The sequence below is a fragment of the Etheostoma cragini genome, chromosome 20 (assembly GCF_013103735.1).
Source record: "Etheostoma cragini isolate CJK2018 chromosome 20, CSU_Ecrag_1.0, whole genome shotgun sequence".
In the NCBI taxonomy this organism is placed as follows: Eukaryota; Metazoa; Chordata; class Actinopteri; order Perciformes; family Percidae; genus Etheostoma; species Etheostoma cragini.
Window position 1 is genome coordinate 22,837,490 of NC_048426.1, and position 19,627 is coordinate 22,857,116.

At 40.6% G+C, this 19,627-nt stretch overlaps 1 protein-coding gene and 1 long non-coding RNA gene across 2 annotated transcripts in view; one reads left to right on the forward strand and one right to left on the reverse strand.

Moving 5' to 3' along the window:
• The window catches only part of LOC117935515, a 22,920-nt gene extending 19,300 nt beyond the window's left edge, over positions 1 to 3,620 (reverse strand). The window contains exon 1 of the long non-coding RNA XR_004654773.1: positions 3,608 to 3,620. This is a non-coding gene — a long non-coding RNA (uncharacterized LOC117935515). The remainder of the gene's footprint in view (positions 1 to 3,607) is intronic.
• gabra2a (gamma-aminobutyric acid type A receptor subunit alpha2a) overlaps positions 1 to 15,159 on the forward strand; it is a 19,856-nt gene extending 4,697 nt beyond the window's left edge. The window contains exons 3-10 of the mRNA XM_034857688.1: positions 953 to 1,065; positions 2,407 to 2,474; positions 7,184 to 7,404; positions 7,912 to 7,994; positions 8,790 to 8,933; positions 10,332 to 10,484; positions 13,094 to 13,296; positions 13,603 to 15,159. Coding sequence (XP_034713579.1) covers positions 953 to 1,065; positions 2,407 to 2,474; positions 7,184 to 7,404; positions 7,912 to 7,994; positions 8,790 to 8,933; positions 10,332 to 10,484; positions 13,094 to 13,296; positions 13,603 to 13,908 — 1,291 coding nt within the window. The 3' untranslated portion in view covers positions 13,909 to 15,159. The remainder of the gene's footprint in view (positions 1 to 952; positions 1,066 to 2,406; positions 2,475 to 7,183; positions 7,405 to 7,911; positions 7,995 to 8,789; positions 8,934 to 10,331; positions 10,485 to 13,093; positions 13,297 to 13,602) is intronic.
• Positions 15,160 to 19,627: the final 4,468 nt, after the last annotated feature.

A 19,627-nucleotide genomic window follows, 5' to 3' on the forward strand; every position in this document is an offset into this window, starting at 1 on the left:
ATAATAACAGAATTAGTACCCGTTTAATGGCATCCATTGTCTTTGTTTTTTCCTGTTTAACCTGAACCAAACCATAAAACAATCGGCCGATACGCAAGTTCAGGTATCGGTATCGGGAAAAAAAAAGCATCGGAACATCCCCACTTCAAATTATTACAGGATTTTTGTTAATTTTGTAATGTGTATGTGTGTAGCTCTTTTAAAATACATGTTTACGTTGAAGCTTCTTCAGTTTGAAAAGTCTGAAGGTCCGGACCAAACGAGGTAGGTGTGAGATAGAGCCCGGCCGATACCGATAACCATATTTGGTTATTTAAAAATCCAACCAAAAATAATCCAGAAACGCGCTACAAAACATGAACAGATTTCATTAACATTAGTTATTTGTATTTATTTATGAGTTCTCACTAAAATAATGTGATACTAATTCGTAGAACAGAGGAACTTCAAAATATATTAAAGGTCTGATGAATACAATGTCTAAAAATAAAAAGTTAAGATATGAAACTTAAAGTCCTTGAACAGAAAAACAAAAAATAATCAGTATTGCCAACAGGGACGTTGTAGAGCGCCCTCTGGTGGACAATTCTTGTCTGTCGACCAAAAACATGGTCGACAGTCCGTTTTTTTTTTTTTTTTTTTTCAAAAATTCATTGATCGGAATCATTTCTTTGTCTTTATAAATGATTTCGATGAATTAATATTTAATAACAAATAATGACATCGGCTCACCATTATATCGGTCAGGCTCTAGTGTGAAAACCCCTTTAATCTTTAAATTGTAGAGCCTTTAATTCCCTGAAAAGAGTTTGTTGGGATTAAATGGATTCGATATAGCAGGTAGACATTAACAACATGTGTCATCTCCCACAGTTCTCAGTAGCACATACGTATATTTCTGTAGCTAATGTAGAGGTCTGTGTCCTTAATCACACGTTTGTCTTGTATGTAGGTCAAAAGCAGATTCCAATTCAACACGTAACGTCAAAGACATCACAACCTTCACCAAGATCCTGGACAGTCTGCTGGATGGATATGACAACAGACTGAGACCTGGCCTGGGAGGTAAGACAGGGAAGACCATTTACTGCCTTGGAGTGTGCACCAGGGACGGGCTTCTCCAGTGTTTTACTAGTGCCCTGGTCTCGACTTGCCAGACCTTCCTTCATAGAGCTGCAGAGGACGGTCTGGCTAGTCCACACAGCCTTCCACAATAGGAATGGTTTATTGGCATTTCTTTAAACCAATCACAATTGTCATGGGCGGAGCTAAGCACCCAACAGGGCCACGGTGCCTCTGCATACTAGCATCCGGAGGGGACTTGTTTTAGTGGAACAGGTCTCTGTTCAAAGGTTGTTTTAGTCGTGAAAAAGAAAACTCAGATTGGACAGATAGTCTAGCTAGCTGTCTGGATTTACCCTGCAGAGGTCTGAGGACCAGGTAACCATAGTCCTCAGATTGGACAGATAGTCTAGCTAGCTGTCTGGATTTACCCTGCAGAGGTCTGAGGACCAGTTAACCATAGTCTTCAGAAATCAGCCGCAGGTTAGAGCGCCAACACAAAGAAAGAGGAAGGTGATGGATTTCCATGAGAAAATAGCGTGATCCGGCGCAATTTCCGGCAGCATAGGAGCAATCACGGAAGTGAGACATCATGGATATGGAGTGTTGCCCTTTAATAAAGTTGGGACAGATTTATAAAGGAATCTCATTGTGGGACTGGCTCAAGTGGCTGTAATTCTGCACCAAGGCTTAATTTTGGGAAAGAGACTTCAGATCCAGTATTAGGGACCACTAAGGTCTATATAAAAGAGACTTCAGATACAGTATTAGGGGACCACTAAGGTCTATATAAAAGAGACTTCAGATACAGTATTAGGGGACCACTAAGGTCTATATAAATGTATCCAAAGAGCACCATACCATGGGAGATGGCATAGCTTTAATCGCAATTTAGCAAATAACTAAAAAGCAAAACATGGAGAGGAAATCTTAGTTTTGTCGTCCAGACTCAGGCTGTGTTGGACTCTCCCGGTGGTCTTAACGGTAGTATTTAAATAATGTTTATTTTTTAGAAGTAGTCACCCCGCTCCAAGGGCCCACTGAGCCAGGAAAAACCCTACATGACCATGATGACATCACTAAGACATCATCATGCATAGTTTTCACACACATTAGGACTTAATAATAAATTGATTACGCTTAAGGAATTAACAGCATATATATATTTTTGACCAAAGATTAAAAGGATCAATAAATATAAAAGTGCAGGCTGTGTGTAGCTAAGTGTGGAGAAATTAAAATTAAAATTAAAATAGTGCTAAGCTATCCAATGCCCCTTCCTCAGGGCGGGGACTTGTAGCAGCTATGATTTTCTATAATGAATTTCACTCTTTGTCATTGCAGACCGAGTGACCGAAGTGAAGACGGACATCTATGTGACCAGTTTTGGTCCAGTGTCTGACACAGATATGGTAAGTCTCCCAGCTCATCTTATAATGCATCTTTTCAGGACCTGACACCATACACACAAAGTTAAAAATGGAAAATGTCTCCAGCTCTTTGAAAGCCCCGTCTGCACACTACAAGCCGTCAAAATAAAGGTGCAGTTAGAACTGTAACAATTCCAAATTTTTCTGCAAAATTAATTGTCTCAGAAATAATTATAAGAGTTGTATCCTTCGCCCCTGTCTGTATGAATGTCATTATAGCAAAACACTAGCCAGCTAGCTTTGGTCTACAAGGTGCTACCAGCAATAAACAAGACATTTTTATTCAGTTTAATTTTAATTCATAGTGAATGCAGCTCTACAGGTCTGTAGAGCTGAGGTAAACTGCATAGTTAGTTGTAATTCTCTTTGGCTGCCTCTCGTGTTTCTTTCTTTATATCAAAATCAATTAGCATACAAGGCAATATCAAGGTAACGTGCCCACAGTTTCTTAGTAATTAGAACCCTGTCTAGACTTAGTTTTTACCATTTTCACCGCGCTAAGGAGTGACAGTTAAAACCCAGCTGACTACAAAAAACAACGCCAAACACAGGTGTTCTGTCCAGGACTCAATCTGAAGAAAACTGCCTTTAAGCTGACATGATCCGTCATATGAAATCTCGGGTGGCCTTGCTGGGCCGGATGTAATGACCTACATCCAGCAGATACAATCTCCCAGACAGAGAGCTGTCAGCTCTGCGGTCCTGTTGCTAATGGAAACCCAGCCACTCCAACCAGGACAATGATGACATGGCAAGGGCTAGACTCTCTTATTAAATATGATATCACATCATCCACTGCCATGCAGCTCTGATTTGGAGCAATGCGTTTTACATATTAATGATCATTATCACATGTTGGCTGTCCATCATAAACCTCACGCTGAAAATATTTTAATGCAGCATTTTAACAGGATGGCACTTATTGGAGTCCTGCACGTTGTGTTATGATTGTAATGATATTTTTTCAAAATCCTTGTGTGCACTGTGCTAACTTACGCATAACGTACGGTAACTTCTGGCTGTGTCCAAACTACTAGGTTTTCATTTTAAAACGGCATTGTTTCAGAGCTCCATGCTAGACTTAGACTTCTCTTTATTAATCCTTTTGGGATGACTCCTGCATGGAAAGTGCGTGTCTGTGAAAGCACATCACAGACCGTTTACAGAGACTGGGTCAGTGGAGATGTGCATAAGGCTGATAACGCCCCACGGACACAGGAATTATCGCGTATCAGTTGAATACTAGCCTGCCTCCTGTACATGTAGGCAAGCAATAGCATTACGAGCCGCTGAATTTAACTGCACTAAGTAGAAAAAACAGCTGGAAGTTGCTATCCATGTTGAATTAATATCCTGTAGCCCAGGCCCGGCAAACGGTCACATGGTAGGGGCATGACAAATCAGGAAAGGACATGTCGGGACTCCGGCCTTGCTCAAGATCACCTGACCAGTCCACACTCTGTACTCTCTCAGCGTTTAGCCAACAACCAACAAGAAGGATTTTTGGGGGGGGGCATGATACTTTGAACGTCAATAAGAAGTGACATCACGCAACATCTTTTAGAGTACCTTTAAGATAGGTGGGACTATTTTATGTCTTTTATTATAGATTTCCAATGTGCACACACAAGGAGACCCCCCCCCCACTGAAATGCTCTATTGCACACACACACACACACACACACGCACACACGCAAGCACGCACACACACACACACACACACACACACACACACACACACACACACACACAAAGAGCTTCCTGCCTTAAAAGCTTTCCTTCGTTATTCCATCACAATCCCACCCCCATCTGGCTGTTTTTCAAATATTTAAGTGGCACAGAAGCGAGGGGGAGAGGGATGGAAGTGGTCGTGATCGAGACAGCACCTTCAAAAGAAAGAAGAAAGAGAGATGGCCTCATGTTTAATTCATGCCATGTCTTCATCAAACTTGCAGCAAATCATTTCACCTCACCACTGTGTCTATCTTCCCTCTGCCTTTGATAGCTCGGCTCTGATACACACACACACACACACATTACAGTATCCCTGACGTAAGAAGAAACACACACACATGCACCTCTTCCCTTTCCGTGATATATTGGACCCCCCTGCTGTGCTCTCTGCCATGTTGTTTGTGAAGGTTTCACATTGCTGGATTATACATATACCCCGTTTGTCCATCTGACGCAAATACTGTGAAAGCAAAAATACCTGCTTATTTTTTATGTTCTCCATCTAAAGCCCTCTATTTTCAAAGACAGATGTTCAGATCTTTCAACGATTAAAGTGCAATTGAAATATAGTGGCATTAAATGGTTTGTTAGGATTGTCGGCTACATGGTAGTACTGCGGTTGCACAAAATTTGGAGTGCTGTCGGTAGCAAGATATCCTACTGCTAGCGTTAGCACCCAGGATGCTGAGACAGGGCAAGTTTTAAACCTGCTTGTAGGCTCTTAACATGTTCAACATGTCATTAAAAGTGTCTACTCATGTGCACTGATTCCTTCTGAGGGAACACAGTGAATCTGACTGCTGGAGATGTGAAAGAAATGCATGAAAATTGTGCTAATTCAGATGTGTTTAGGGCCTGTGTTGAGACGGCAAGATTTAGGGATAGTCTACAAATTACAACACCGAAAAGAGGTAAAACCAAAATTTGTATATATTTAGCTAGTTAGACTATCGGTCTAATCAGAGTTTTCTGTTGCACAACAACCTTTGAACGTACACACGTTCCTTCCTGAGGCTGTTTTGCAGCGGCACCATGGCTCCGCTCGGCGCTTGGCACCACCCAACACAGTTGTGATTGGTTTAAAGAAGTGCCAAAAAATCAGGGCACTTTTTTTCTGCCATCCTGGAATCCTGTGTGGACTAGCCACAGCGCTGTGGATGAGGGTCTAATGTCTAATGCAAGACTAATATTATAATAAAGGGTTTAATTTCTTTCTCTGCAGTTGTAACTTAAACAGTGTTGCTTTCAACGTCAAAATCTGAGATTCTAAAGGTAGCGAGGAAGAATGGGAAGAGATGTGTTCACACTCTTGGAGGGACTGAAGGTCCTCAGTGATATTGATTTAAACCGCGGTTGACACTTTGCCTCAGGGAGCAGCTGGATGTGAGACTGACAGGTCTGAACCCGGCCAGGTGTCACGCTCAGCCAAGCGATCATGCGTCAAAATCCATCTGAGGCTAAAGACACACGACAGGACAACAGGACAACAGGACATGTCTGATTTAAAAATACAACAAACCAAAACCCATGCATGATTTCACAGATTTTAGTCTGTCAGTGATATAATTTACATGGGATTACTCAGTGTTACCAAGATGACCATGCTCAATTTTAGTGATATCTACTTCACACACATAACATTCAGAGAGTATTATGAGACATGTCAAAGAAAGTACATTTGAATGATCAGTTGACCCAAGTATCCACATGACTAGACAAGAGTAAGAGGGATTTCTGGGTGATTTGGGAAAATGTCCATTAATATTTCCTAAATCAACAAGACTCTGTGCATATGAACCCAGCCTCATCTTGGATAAAAGTATAGTTATAATAGTATAAGGAGGGGACATGAACTGTGTGATGTCCCAGACAGAAGACAAGGCCCCAACAGCAACTTCTACATCACGCATCAGGATGAGCAGAGCTGTGAATAGACAGATTATTGGCCCTGGCCAATTTTTGGGAGGCTTTTTTTGGGCAGTTTGCTGATTATCTATATCTACATTTTATTTGCCTGATAACCGATAAAGTTAATTCATTAAAAAGTGAGCTACTTTGGCTAAGCTCCAGCTCTGTGTCCGTCCCTCTGCTTCAGTTTCACTCACCACCGAGTCTGAAATAATGTCCCGCCCACAACACCGTCTGACTCTCTGTTATTGGGTAATATGTTGAGCGTTTTTAATTTACTAAATACTCGCTTAAAGCACTAAAACAAAGTTTAATGTTGGAGTTTGTTGATATAAATGCAAATCAGTTCCAAATATTGGTTATTGGTTTCATTAACTACTAATAATCGGTATCGATATTGGCTTGAAAAAACAGTATCGGTCCATCCATACTGTGATGACCGTGTAAATACATCACTGCCTCTATTGCTGCCACAAGGAAGTGTTAAAAACACTATGAGGGTTAAAAATGAGACACAAGCACTGGGCTACCCGGGAGTTTGTGTAACAGCTGACTGCCAAACAACGGTCTCTTTGTCTCTTTTTCAAAGTCAAAATTTACTTTATTATCAAGAATTTAAGGGGAAAAAGGAACAGGACACTTTAAAATATAAACAACACACACAAACACATAAAACCTTTCTCTTTCTCCGTGAAATGAAGTGGCCATCAAGTGCAATCAGAAACATCTAGATCTATAAACGATTTGCCAGAAAACAGTAATCGTGACACATAATGTCTACTTGTGCTTCATCGGGAGGTTAAATAACGCAACAGGACGTGACACAAATGGGCCAATTAAGCGACACACCAGCCGTCGCACAGCACTGCGCAACATCGTTGGATCGCTGTTTCCCATCTGCATGCAGCCTCAGGGGGCCGCAGCAGCTCCTAATATCCCTGCTATCCCTTCTCTCTCTCTCTCTCTCTCTCTCTCTCTCTCTCTCTCTCTCTCTCTCTCTCTCTCTCTCTCTCTCTCTCTCTCTCTCTCTCTCTCTCTCTCTCTCTCAGGAGTACACAGTTGATGTTTTCTTCCGTCAGAGTTGGAAGGACGAGCGGCTGAAGTTCCACGGACCAATGAACATTCTGCCTCTAAACAACCTGATGGCCAGTAAGATCTGGACCCCTGACACCTTCTTCCACAACGGCAAGAAATCGGTCGCCCACAACATGACCATGCCCAACAAGCTGCTGAGGATCATGGAGGACGGGACCCTTCTCTACACCATGAGGTAGCTGCTTTTACCATTCAAGTGATAATACACGTTCATTCATCCAGTGTTTCCAGCTGCTTATTCCTACTCAGTGTTTCTCATTCAGTGTTATGTATAGCGTGCTGAACCCTGGTTGGTTTGAATTGGAGTTCATGCACCGATCCGATTCCACTTAATAAAGCCCTTTAGGAAATCTATGTTAAACTAGGTCATTTTCTGTTCATTTTATGTTATAACTGATTGCCAAACTAGATAATCAAAGAAAGTTCTGTGGCATATGGAATAAAAAACAATATTGGACCATCTCTAGTTTTAAAGGGGACATATCAATATAAGACTTGCACATACATTTGGTATCTAAAGTGCCTACAATGCCATAAACTGTGAAATACGACCACACATAGTTTAGTGACTTTAAAGCTTCTATGCAAACCTTAACAGTGTAGAAAATAACATTCATTTTGTTCTTTGTTTTTCATTATTTTGCATGTGTGTGTGTGTGCTTGTACGTGTGTTTCCTACCAGGCTAACGGTTCAAGCTGAGTGCCCCATGCACCTTGAAGACTTCCCAATGGATTCTCACTCATGTCCTCTCAAGTTTGGCAGCTGTAAGTGCGAACCATCCTCCACACTGCGCATTTTTCCTAAACCTTGTTGTCATTTTCACCTTGAAGGATATGTTCACTGTTTCCAACACAGACTGCACTAAAACGTTGCTTGTAGCGTAATATTTTCCCCTTTTCCTTCACCGAATATCAGTCCAAATTGGTTTTGCCTCCCAAACAGACTACAAATTTTACAAAGTAGAGCAGGAAATATTATCGATATAAATGCCCCATGTCATGTGCTTGTTAAAACTCTTTGGGAGTTTTACAGAATTTAACAAACGCCTTCTTTTTTTACAAAAGCATCTGTTTGTTTTTTACCCAGAACAACGAACTTATTGTAAAGTGTCATTTTTTGAGACAGACACCTTATAAGTTGCACTGTAACATTTGTCCTCCAATCTCTGAATTACTATATTCCATAATATATCCAAATGTGGTACACATAGTGTTTGACTGTTTCGTGAAGGCACAAACGTAGACCTCTGAGTCAGGAAGCAGCCTGCAAAGGCTCCAGAACGACATTAATAACCAAGTGGCCAATTAATGGTAGGCTGTGCATTGCACTGACCTAGCAATCAACCCCTTTACAGGGACACACACAGCACTGTGGACTCTGGAAACAGAGAACCGAGGGGTCAACTTTTGCAATGCAACATGCAATGGATAGTAATTAATATGTTTTGTTTAGCTAACATATAGAAAACATAAGAGACTTGTTTTAACGTGCTGATTCTGATGCAGGAACCACACCTCTGGGTTGCGACTGTGTGTTGAATCTTGCTCTCTTTGCATCAGATGCCTACACTAAGACAGAGGTCACTTACATCTGGACTCGTAATGCCTCCAAGTCAGTGGAAGTGGCAGATGACGGATCCAGACTCAACCAGTATGACTTGGTGGGCCAGACTGCGGGGGAGGAGACCATTAAATCCAGCACTGGTGAGCATCGTGCATCGGTTTCAAGTCAGTCGGACAATCAGAGGAACCCAACCAGTGCCTGGACCAATGAAAAGGTTTCAGGACTATTTGAAATGCAAGCTTGGTGCAATCCTTGGTGGCCCTTGGTGTGTCACTCAGTGTGTAAATGTCTGATGTGAGTGGTGTTATATAGTTTGAAAGATAAGATAACTTGGCACCAGTCATCCAAATTTGAGTTTGGATGTCAAACCAAAGCTATGTAAAGTCTACATGCCCAACAAGCAAGGCTCGATAAACTGGAGAGCGAATGGAATCACAGACCTACAAGCAGAAATCAAGCAGATGAGGCCGAAAATTAAATTAAAGCTAGAGAAGGAAAAAATGAGGTCCCAACAGATACAAGTAGACAGAGAAGTGAAGGTAGTGAAGTGAAGCTCGGGTGAGAACGTCCAAAGCTGTGAAGGTGGTGAGGAAGAGACTCACCACAAAACCCTTTAACATCTGGGCCAGTTTGAGATCTTGTCACTCACAGTGCCAATTTTCTTTCTTTTTATCTGTTTTTTATGGCATTAAGTCCACTCTTTTTATCCCTCTTTGAAGTTTTTTTATTTTTTTATTCTCAGCCTGGAGGAAGTACATGTGGGAAGGGAATGTAGGAGCTCCAGAAGCAACCACAGATTACAGCACCACAGGGCCACAAGTCATTTGTAAATTAAAAAAAATGAAAGGGAATTTTACACAAACCAAACTGCATCTGGCTTCTCACAAAGACAGCTGAGCTTAAGTGATGGCAGAAACCTTTGACAGGCACACACACAACGCAGTACTCACTTTGATTGCTTTGTCAGGAACAGTTATCATTCTCCACATTGAACTATATGACAACTTATTTGTATTTCACGATGATTGCATCACACATGAATATGACACTACGTACACCTGACATTTGTTTGCAGATTACATTAGATTACAATTATTACATAATTGTCAATTTCTTTATGTAATGTAATATTTAAGTTTCTTTGGTGATTGTTGATTTTGTTTAGATATGCACAATTGTAATTATATAAGTGATTATTAGTTGCACTGTTGAGCTTACGCGATGTTAGTTAGCACGTCCATAGCAACACAAATGTGAGGGATGACAAGGGAGGGGGGGGCGGGTATAGTTAGGAAAAATGTGTCATAATAATAAAGAGGCGTGCTTTGTGTCATAGGCTGTGTTTTTGTGTTATTACATTGTCTGGTTCATACAACAGTGATACAAACAAAAGATGTGTTCTGATATTGGAGACCATCAATCGTTATATTGAATTGTTAACAGCTCCACATGTGTCACCATCCTCACTCAGCTAAACTGCTCTCTCTCTCTCTTTCTCTCTCTCTCTCTCTCTCTCTCTCTCTCTCTGTCTCTCTCAGGTGAATACACGGTCATGACAGCTCACTTCCATCTAAAGAGGAAGATCGGCTACTTTGTGATCCAGACGTATCTGCCCTGTATCATGACGGTCATCCTCTCCCAGGTCTCCTTCTGGCTCAATCGAGAGTCGGTGCCAGCCAGAACTGTCTTTGGTGAGTGCTTTTATTATTATTTTACTATTATGTAACATTTCAAGCTATGGATGGGAATTACAGGATACCTCACTGTATGGTCCATGCTTACACCGAAACTGTTTCCAGGTTAGAAATCGCAGCACATGATTAGATATGGTATAGGATAGAATGACCTTAACTGTAAAGTGGTATTGTAACGATGTTCGTTCAATCTTAAGCAGCTGGTCCAAATTACAGTACACAGTACACAGTACAACACACAGGCTCAACAAACAACTGTTGTATACTGTACAGTTGTTGTATATGGTGATACGGCTCTGTGATAGTTGGTTAGTCCTATGCTGGCCAAGGAAGGTCTGATACACTGTACTCACAGTTGGCAGTGGAAGGGAATCAACAGATTTGTGAAGTGGCACTCAGCAAGAAAACAAATCTACCTCTGCTTCTCACAACATCAAAGAAATTCATGGCTGAATCCATCTCACTGTAGCAAGTTGAAACTGGGCGTTGCAGCTGATTCTCCTGGTTGTTATGATCCATGGCACACCGGGCTATCAGTGCTGTCTGTTGCACAACAACACCAACACAATTCATGACATTAGTCCTGCGATAAGTATGAACTTAATGAAACTGCTAGTCTACGTCCTTGACGTTCCACTTCCAGGATTGCTCCAGGATTTGTCCGGTGTCCTTCTGCTAATGTCGCTACAGTCGCTTGTTTTTGCATGTGAGCGTTTTATGTTTGACAGCCCGGGTGTCAAAATGGGCAGTTAACAACACAGGCGGAAAACTAAAAACACACGTCACAGAACGGACATTTCAAGGGAGAAAATACTGCCGTTAGCATTGTTGTCAGAGATAGTACTGCAACTAAGCATGGTTCATTTTCAGATAAACTAACACTTTTTGAAACTTTTGTCTCTAACTGCTGTATTTTTGTCTCTTCATTGGGTTTTTTCAACGTTTTTGTAGCATTTTTTGATTTCTTACGAATAGTTTTACATTCCTTTTTGGGTATTTTTGGTCAATACACCACATGTAGCCTATATATAAATATTAAATTATGTCGAACTTTTGAGTTAAAAATCTTACAACAAACGTATGTTGATGGATAATCACAGACTTTCAAAGTGTAGTCAGAATAATTCTGTTCAATTAAAATAAAATAATAATAATAAAATGAATACAAATTCAGTAAAATTTGGTTACAAGAAACCAAAATATTCTGACATGGAAACTTTGAACATGGGTCAAATTTGACCCGAGGACGAGAGGAGGGTTAATATCTGAATAACATTTGTTGCTGTCATATTCCAACAGCAACATATGTTGGGTATGATTTAGGGAGCATGGATATGCTCAATATGCAGTATTCAAGCAATATTGACCCAAGCATGAAGCTACAGTGCGTAGTTTCTGTTGGCCCATGAGGAATTGTTTGTTTGGTTTAGTTTAGTTATTACATAATAACAAATTGTTTTTTAAATTGTTAAATGATATTGTTTTTATGGTAATCGCCACTTATTACGCCCCTTGGAGGGTTTTTCGGTAATCATCCGTCACATCTTTTTGTGTAATATATAATACTGTCTTAATGTTTTTGTAGTGAAAATAAAATAATCAATCAATCAATCAATCAATCAATCAATTCTAAGTAATGACAACAAAACTGTTGGCGTGCCCACATGATACAAGCCTTCCGTGGTCGCGCACTTGCCCCCTATCCTTCCTCCACGCAGTTGCTAGTAGCCAAGGAGGTCACGGAGGATTAAAAAACATAATGGACTCTTCAGAAGAATAACACAATCTTCTGAACATAGTCATACTGAGAAACACAGAGAGAGTCTTGATTAGCTTTGAACCAACTCATTTGGCAACGGCTTGAATGTAACAGATGTTCATTAATATCAAAAAGCTACACACAGTTTTTTTCTGTGCAGATGTTGCTATTTTGGACTGAATGTGGCACTACAGAAATATTATGGGTTCAAGAGTAAAAAAAATGACATTTTGAGGTGATGCTCGATGTAAGGTCAAGCCAAGTAGGGAAGGTCAATTTGGCTTAATAATATCTTGATATCTTTAAGGCCATATGGAAATGTCGTTTTATATCTTGATATTCACATATTTCCTCTACAATAACATAACTGCTTGATTTAACTGTTTGATGCGTGTGATCATTCCAGTAAACTAATTTGAATTTAGAGGGACCACAGCTCGTATACTGTATCAAAATCAAATAAGAAGAATTTTATTCTTCCTATGAGGGAACTTTGTTACACAGCATGTAACAATACATAGTCCATATTAATCATACTAATTACAGAAAAATGCATGATGATGATTCTTAAGGAAATATGGAAGGGGAAGAGATATGTGTGAATGGTTTTGTGTGTGTGTGTGTGTGTGTGTGTGTGTGTAAGAAATGCAGTTTCAAAAGGAAAGCACAATATCCTCTTACAGTGTGTAGGTATGTGTTCACGGTGTGATAAAGAGCTTTTCAATATGACCTGCAGCCCAAATGAAATGTATGCGTGTCCCCTATATCAATCGTCATATCCCTGCAGTTACCAAATATATATATTCCTATATACATATTTCTCTATGCTTTTGCCTTCTCTTCCCAGGTGTTACTACAGTTCTCACCATGACAACCCTGAGTATTAGTGCCCGTAATTCACTGCCCAAGGTGGCCTATGCTACAGCTATGGACTGGTTCATCGCCGTCTGCTACGCCTTCGTCTTCTCTGCTCTAATCGAGTTTGCTACAGTCAACTACTTCACCAAGCGAGGCTGGGCCTGGGATGGAAAGAGTGTCGTCAGTGAAAAGGTACAGCTGTCCAACACCTAGAGGGAGCATTCCTCTTCGGGCTCAATCACATCGTAAAGGCCGTCATGTTGCATGCTTGCCTTTACTGGGAACATACAGTATTAACCCGTAGAGTTGTAACAATTCCAAATGAGGCTGTACAAGTACTTGTCTCAGAAAGAATTGCCATGGTACCTAGTGGTACCATGGCAATTCTTAGGGCGTATATTGAAAGATACAGTGTATTGTACATTTTGAGCATGTCGTGCAGAGTATGAGATTTGAGATGCAACCAATCTTTCTAACCCTGAGGCATTTTCCCTGCAGAAAAAGGAAGCGTCGGTCATGAAGAAGAACAACGCCTATGCCGTAGCCGTGGCTAACTATGCTCCCAACATCACAAAGGACTCCACGTTGCCCACCATCTCCAAGTGTGCTCTGAGCGATCCCAACCACAAGACCCCAGCGGAGATGAAGCCCGAACAGAACAAGAAGACCTTTAACAGCGTCAGCAAGATCGACCGCATCTCCCGCATCATGTTCCCCGTGTTGTTTGGGAGCTTTAACCTGGTCTACTGGGCCACCTACCTGAACAGAGAACCAGTCCTTGTAGACGCGGGTCCTTCCAAATGAACTGTAGGAAATCACTTCAAACACAATTCAGCCCGTTCAGGACTAACTTCTGTTGGTATTCACTTTTGGCCGCCAGAAGCTGTTTTCCATGCACGGAGAATCCCCGTCTCTCAGTCCTTGCTGAGTACAGTTTGGGATTGTTGCAGGTAAACATAACCCTGAGCGTTGGTTTTACATGAGTAAGCCAGGCCTCTTTACCTGGTGATTGTCAAACAGGATACGTTTAGTTTCAGCTGGCCGAACTGTGAGAAAACGAAACGTTTATTTCTTCTTGGATCTCCAAAAAAAACAAAAAAATAAGAGAAAAATACATTTCCTGATTTAAAAGTCATCTTGTTGGACACGGTCTGTTTCTGTAGTCTTAGTAGTTTGTTTCCAGAAGGCTGATACATTTAGATTTAAGAACCGTGGGGTGGGAGCTCGGAAGAGCAAGACTACACCATCCAACCCGGAAGTCTCCCTGCAGAAAAACCCATTTCCTTCTAAATATGGCTTCCAAAATGTTAGAATGATGATAGGATACTATTTCATTTATCATATATATTAAAAAAATAATAATTTATCAACACAGTCCTTGAAAGGTGCATAATCACCAGGAAAAACGGATTAACTAAGGATCCCTTTCTCATAAATATGTAATGTTGGGTTATGGAAGTCATAATTACAGGAAAGCCTCTCTGAATTTTACGTCACCATGTCAAACATTTTAATATCTTAACACAATGCTTTTGTCATTAATTAACTTCTGCGTTCATGAGACAGAAGGGAGTTGAGAGGCAGCGAGTCAGCACATTGCTCCTCAGTGTAGCAGAAAGATATCTCTAGGGGAAAATCGGAGTTTGCAGAAGGTAGTCTGGTTCTGTCCCATTACCATGTAGATCACATCAGACTATTTGCTGGGAAACATATTCCACAATCACTCCCGAGTCACATGGTGCGTTGCCGCTCACTCTGTAGCTTTTGTACAGCTTTCTAGACTTTTGTGTTCCCCCACATGGACTACGTCACTTTGGGGGAGATCATTCTGACTGGATACTAATGTGTGAGAATAGGTGTCTGTGTGTATGAAATATACATGTATTCATGTGTTTTTGCACATAAATTTAAATAGTTATTTTAAGTTATTTTAATTTTTTTAAGATTTATTGTAATTGTTTTTTAAACACAATGTAGCAGGAACAACCTAGAAGAGCATACTGTGTCCGTAATACTGCATTCATTGAATTTTGTGTAGTCTTTGTGTGAAAGTTTGAAAAATATATTATAAACCCTGTGATTCGTTTAACACACTTTTCCACTTAGATATATTTCGGAGAAGTCATAGTTCCAGAGATCAACATCTTTTTCACTTTGAACAGTTGGCCACATTTTATAATATATATATATATATATATATACATGTATAAATATATACATATATATATTTTACCTAAATGTTGGAGTGAGGAATCTATTTCTGAATCATATGATGTTTGGTGATATTCACTGATAACAAATCTCAGTGTCTTTCTGTTTTTAGCTGGGCAAAACTCAGATACCTCAGATATAACTCTGAAACTCAGTACCTTCAGAGCCAATATGTGTGAAAACAAACAGAAAAGAGGCCAAAATTGCTAAGAACCCTCCCGCAGGGAGCCAAAGAGGTGAACCTTCTAAAATGTGTCCGTCTACCTTTGTCTTATGGCCTACTGCGTGTCAACGGTGGGTGGGTGACCCCTGTTGACTGTCAGCTGTGTGTTAGACCTTCCTCCACAGCGCTGCGAAAGAAGGTCTGGCAAGTCCACACAGCATTCCAGGATAGGAGATAAAACATGCTCTGGTTTATTGGCATTTCTAAATGGTTTTGGGTGGCGCTAACCTCCGCAACAAGCTACGGTGCCACTGCGAAATAGCCTGGAAAAAGGAACTTTTGGTGGAACATGTGTACGTTCAAAGGTTGTTTTAGTCCTGCAACAGAAAACTTAGATCGGACAGATAGTCTAGCTAGCTATCCGGATTTAGACTGCAGAGATCTGAAGACCAGGTAACCATAGTCCTCAATAATCCACCAGAGTGTAGAACGCCAACACAAAGAAAGCAAAAAGGGACAGATATCAGGCCAAAAATACTGTATGTGGAACGTGGTCGATATGCACTAAGGGTGCTGGTCATTCCATTTCTCCATTTCTCTTCTAAGCTTCCTCCTTGTCCTTGTTGGTCTCTTTGCCTCTGCAATGATGTCTGTAGAGGCTGCTGAACCTGGTGGTGTTACATGCTCACCGACTCCGTTTTACAGGGAGAATATTGCAGAGATGGTTCAGTTCTGATCAGCTCAGCCTAAATACTGCCATCCCCAGTTTGGCCCAACGTGTAATCTAGCAAACTCGCCGTCTACATATTCTACCACACCCCGGCTGCTACCTGTTAACAACCTACCCCATCATCCACCTGTGCTCCGTGCCTTCATGCTTTCACATTCAAAGTTGACATTAGTGTGCCACCTCAAATTGATGGATGCATGGACAAAACGTTTTCATTAATATGAAAGTCACACATTCAGAAAATTCTATTTCAACAGAAAGTTAAATGACTGTTAAAAAAGGAAACACAGTCCCATGTGAATCGCTTATGTTTCCTTTATGTCTCAAGCTCGGGTCAATCCACTGTGGCCCACAATCCCAAAACAACCATTTTGAAACCTGTGATGATGATCTCCCACTTGTTTTTCTTCTGGAAATCGGCTATGACCCCAAGGCCCTGAAGGAAATACGCGTATGCTTCCTCCAGGAAAGGAAGCTACCATGCAATCACCGAAAGATGATGGCACGCAAATGTGAATAAATGAGTATTCCTGTTTGTTGTACACCAGTGTGCAGATATAAATAACTCATTGCTGATTGCTCTTGGCACTTCATCTCCATTTCTTTTAAATGCGTAACCTGCAGGATCTCTGCTGGGACACCCAGTAGTATCAACGATGTTTTCACAGACAAGGAATTTTCCATAGTGTTTTGGTGCATGGCACTTAAAATAGTAAGTAAATCGATAAATAAAAAATAAAAAGGAAGAATACTACAGAGGTTAGGAAACATAAAATGTAAAGAGTGTTACAGCCCTGTATAATGAACAAAAATGAACATTATTTTATAATCTCAGAGAATAAAATAATCTGCAGTGTTATAAATACGGACATAGATAAGTTAAAATGGGAACGATGAAAGGTACGTCATCCATATTTTAAAGTGACTATGAAAAAATACACCTCTAGTAAATGGCAAGTGGAAGCATTATTAACCATGTTACACTGCGGCTACAATCTTGCAGTGGGGAGCTTTCAACCCAATTTTAGGTCTACTCCATACAAAGGGTGTCCAGATTTTGTTAATACACAAGTCAGCAGGCGACGGGGCATCCAAATCCTCACGGTGCTTAGAGCGGCAGCCGCATTGCTGAGAGTGGAGTCCTGCTGAATGGGTGGTGTTGCTGAGGCGGTTGTAATCAGGCCCCGCACAGCATCAACTGCACATCAGCACATTTAACCTCCTGTCTGCACTTCTCCACCTGCCTTTGATCCGCTCCAGCAGCACCTTTACCCCTACGGCTGGCTATCCTTTCACTGGACGTCATCTGCCCATCCACACTGACAAAAAAATGAACACCGGCTTCACACACAGCGGCTGTGGACAAATAAGGTTTTAAACACAGAATAAACTAGGGCTGCACAATATGGAGGAAAACACACAGTATGCAATGATGTTAAAAACAGCAGATAATAAGATTGACCTTGTTCTGCATTTCTGGTGCTTTCAATATTCTGCTAAAATACTTGTTTTTACAAAATAGTTGCTTATTGATTTTAAAACACATGAAAGGAAACCATTTCAACAACTTTTATTAGAAAAATTGAACACTGAATTGCTTATGAAAGGCAGCACTTAAAAATAAAATGAAACTGTTTTCTTTTCACATGCATTGATAAGTAAAACTCCCTGAGTGTCTTTTGCGTTACGTTGCAGCCTTTTGCAACGTGTTTAATGTTTGGATGATGAGAAAAAAAATACATATATTTTGTGGGGACCTAGTATGAACTATACCCAAGCAGGTAGGAATACACTTCTTTTTAGCTCTAATTACAGAACGTCTCGAGCTTGGCTAAAGCTACCGTGGCCCACAATACACAAACAAGCATTTTGAAATGATGTCCTTTTATGTAGATGGAATTCCAATACCGCCCTCTTGTTTTTCCTCTGAAAATCTGCTCTGACCTCGAGGCCTCGAAGGAAAAAGATGTAAAGGAATCTACCATGCAATCACTGAAAGATGATGGCACGCAAATGGGAATAAATGCTCTGTACTGTTAATAGTTGTACACCAGTGTGCTGATGTAAATATTATCAGTGAACTGTAATACATGCTGCAATGTTTATGCTTTGGGCTGATTGCTCCTGGCACTTCAAAATATATAGGATCCTATCATTTCATAATTTAACCCTTCTACAATTTTACCCAAAACTTTATTCTTAAAGAGGTAGTAAAACAGGTTATAGGCTATATCTACATTAAAGTGACATTAGGATTTTATTTGTACACACTTGTATAGAGTCAACATGCTCAAACCTTGACATATTAATAGAACATTACTTGCCTCAAATTGTTTAATCACGTGCACGAGGTGATTCTTCTGTCTGTTAGGAGAGGGTAAGGTGGCGTAGCTCATCTACGGCCTGACATTAGCCAGAGACCAGAGCTGCCATATCCCCCCCCCCCCCACCGCTCTGCATGCAGGGCTGCAGCTGACAACACATGTCATGGGAACTTACACCTCAACAAGGCATGCAAGTTAAACAGAAAAGCAAAGGAGGTGTGGGCACACTTGATATTACAATTCTCAGTGAAACTGAATCATTTAGAGAAATAAAGATTTCAGACTGAATTTAACATTCCTGACAGAAGCACATTTCACCCCACCTGGAGCAGTCTATGTCGAGGATGTTTTATTTACAGAATTGCTGACATTTCTGCATGATGTGTATATTAAATATATATATATCATGCTACTTCTGTAACAATACAGTTTTATTGTGATTTTAAATATGTTGCAATATTCCCGAACATATTGCAATTTATTACCTTTTTTCCAACTTCAAATTTTTTCCAATTTTGAATGATGTCTCCAAAATGTAACATTGTTAACTTCTGTTTCATCTAAAAAGATGAATATCTCCGTTTGTTCATCTCACTTGACTTTCATTTCTGCAAAATACAACACATACAGTACATACTACAAGGTCGATACTTGGGGTCTGTTCATCTATACAGTATCGAATCTCCCTCCGCTGTGTGTTACCAAAATCCCTTCGCTACAGGAAGTAATAAACTACGAGCTAGGAAGCTACACACTGATAATGTCAATTTTTGAAGAAAATTTGGATCATCATCAACAAGGCAGGCTCGGTTGGCTCTTTTGGGAAATGACTGTTAAGATTTACAAAGAATAGGTTTAGGGGATTTTCTCTCTAACTGGGCTGTTTTGGGACTAATGGGTGGGGATTGTCCACCAAAACAAGTTCCTTTACGAGACCATAGCACCGCCACTGTGTTTGTGGCTTAGCGGCTCCTAGGACGATTGTGATTGGAAGAAATGCAAATGACCCAGAGCGTTTTTTTTTCTCCTGTCCAAGAATGCACGTGTTATGTAGCCAGACAATGTGGAATAGCGGAGCTACATGCTGAAACTATT